Consider the following 1581-nt stretch of genomic DNA (forward strand, 5'->3'; position numbering starts at 1 on the left):
TGCCGCGTCTCCTTGCCCAGGTCGTTGCTGTAGCTTTTCAGCTGCAGGGGACAAACATGGAGCAGCCGGACTCATGCCTCCATGTCATCCCTGTGCCCCCCCACTACATCCCCATCCTCACGTTGTGCAGCCCCTTGTGGAAGACGACGTCCCGGTCCCCGATCGCCTTCAGGCCCTGCAGGAGGTAGGAGCCACCGAAGCGGGAGTGCCTGGGGCAGAGGGACATGGGCTGAGCGGTGCCAGCCCCGCCACGGGGGTCCCGGCCCCACCACGGGGGTTCTGGCCCTGCCACGGGGGTGTCCCCCCCCTCACCTGGATGGCCGCTGCAGCGCTCGAGCCCTCTTCTCCGCCAGCTCCCGCTGCCGCAGGGTCTCCAGCTCCCGCGTGTCCTCCCCGTGCTCGGCAGCTGCCTGCCCCTGCCCCAGCGCCGCCAGCTCCTCTGGGCTCTACAGGCAGCACCGTCAGCACTCCAGGGGGGCTCTGGGGGGGGTCCCCGGCCCCACCACCCCGGCTCACCTGGTCACGGAACATGAGGGAGATGATCTCCAGGACGTGCAGGGCCCATTGCTGCTCCGCCTGGGCGCTGGCCAGGAACTTGAGCAGGTCGTCCATCCCACTGATGTGCAGCGCCCACAGCACCCGGTCATGCACGCTGGCATCGCCATCCACGCCCTGGGGGGATGGCAGGCAAGGGGGGCTCAGCAGGCAGAGTGTCAGGGTTCCTGGGGAGCTGCCACGGCCCCAGACCTGCTGGGTACCTGGTGAAGGGCCCCATCCTGGTACCTGCTCCTCCATGGGGTCCGGGGGGACGTGAAGCACATTGCGCACCAACAGCAAGATCCTCTCGATCAGCAGCGCGTCCTCCTCCTGCCGCTGCTCCCAGTCCTGGGGTGATAGAGCCGTGAGGGCTCCCCACGGCACCCATGGGGACCCCGGCCCTGCTTGGCTGGGATGGACCCCGCAGTCCCCGGGAGCTGCGCAGGGACACGGGACTCACCAGCTGCAGCAGGTTGTAGAGCTTCTCACTGAGCACCCCAAAAACTTTCTCACTGGCAAAAGCCTGCAGAAACCCCTGTGTGAGTCCGGGGGCCCCAGGCAGAGCCCCCTGCTCAGGGGCCGTGCTGGGGGCCCCTCCCCGGGCAGACTCACCTCTTTGTAGGCCTGGAGGTAGGACAGGACCTGAAGAAAGTGGTGCCGGGAAGCGGCATCTGGCGGCACTTTGCCAAAGCAGAGCAGAGCCGGCTGCGTCAGGTTCACCATCAGCCTACGAGTGGGCAGGGTGGGGGCACGTGGGGGCGCCGCTTCGTGGGAAGCCCCCCGGGGACACCCCCGGCCCCCCCATTCTACTCCCCCTGGTACCTAACGACGGCATCGAAGAGCACCTTGTCCTGCGTAACGACGGCATCGAAGAGCACCTTGTCCTGCGGGTACTGGACCAGGATGGCCGAGGCCGTTCTGCAGGATCTGGGCTGCCCCCAGCTGCTGCCGGACATCCCCCGTCTCGTCCTCATGGCGCAGGTACCGGATCAGGTCCTTGACGCTCTCTGGGGGGGACGGGGCCGTGAGCCCCCGCCACCACTG

The 1581-nt window shown here is 67.9% G+C and overlaps 1 protein-coding gene across 1 annotated transcript in view; it reads right to left on the bottom strand.

The window, feature by feature from the left end:
- Nucleotides 1-1581, bottom strand: part of TIMELESS (timeless circadian clock) — an 11050-nt gene that overhangs the window by 4397 nt on the left and 5072 nt on the right. The window contains 9 exon segments of the mRNA XM_019472269.1: nt 4-41; nt 122-209; nt 313-446; nt 517-672; nt 784-885; nt 998-1060; nt 1150-1264; nt 1393-1446; nt 1448-1578. Of these exon segments, the coding sequence (XP_019327814.1) occupies nt 4-41; nt 122-209; nt 313-446; nt 517-672; nt 784-885; nt 998-1060; nt 1150-1264; nt 1393-1446; nt 1448-1578 (881 nt within the window).

Source organism: Aptenodytes forsteri, unplaced genomic scaffold, assembly GCF_000699145.1.
Source record: "Aptenodytes forsteri isolate BGI_AS27 unplaced genomic scaffold, ASM69914v1 Scaffold547, whole genome shotgun sequence".
Taxonomy (NCBI): Eukaryota; Metazoa; Chordata; class Aves; order Sphenisciformes; family Spheniscidae; genus Aptenodytes; species Aptenodytes forsteri.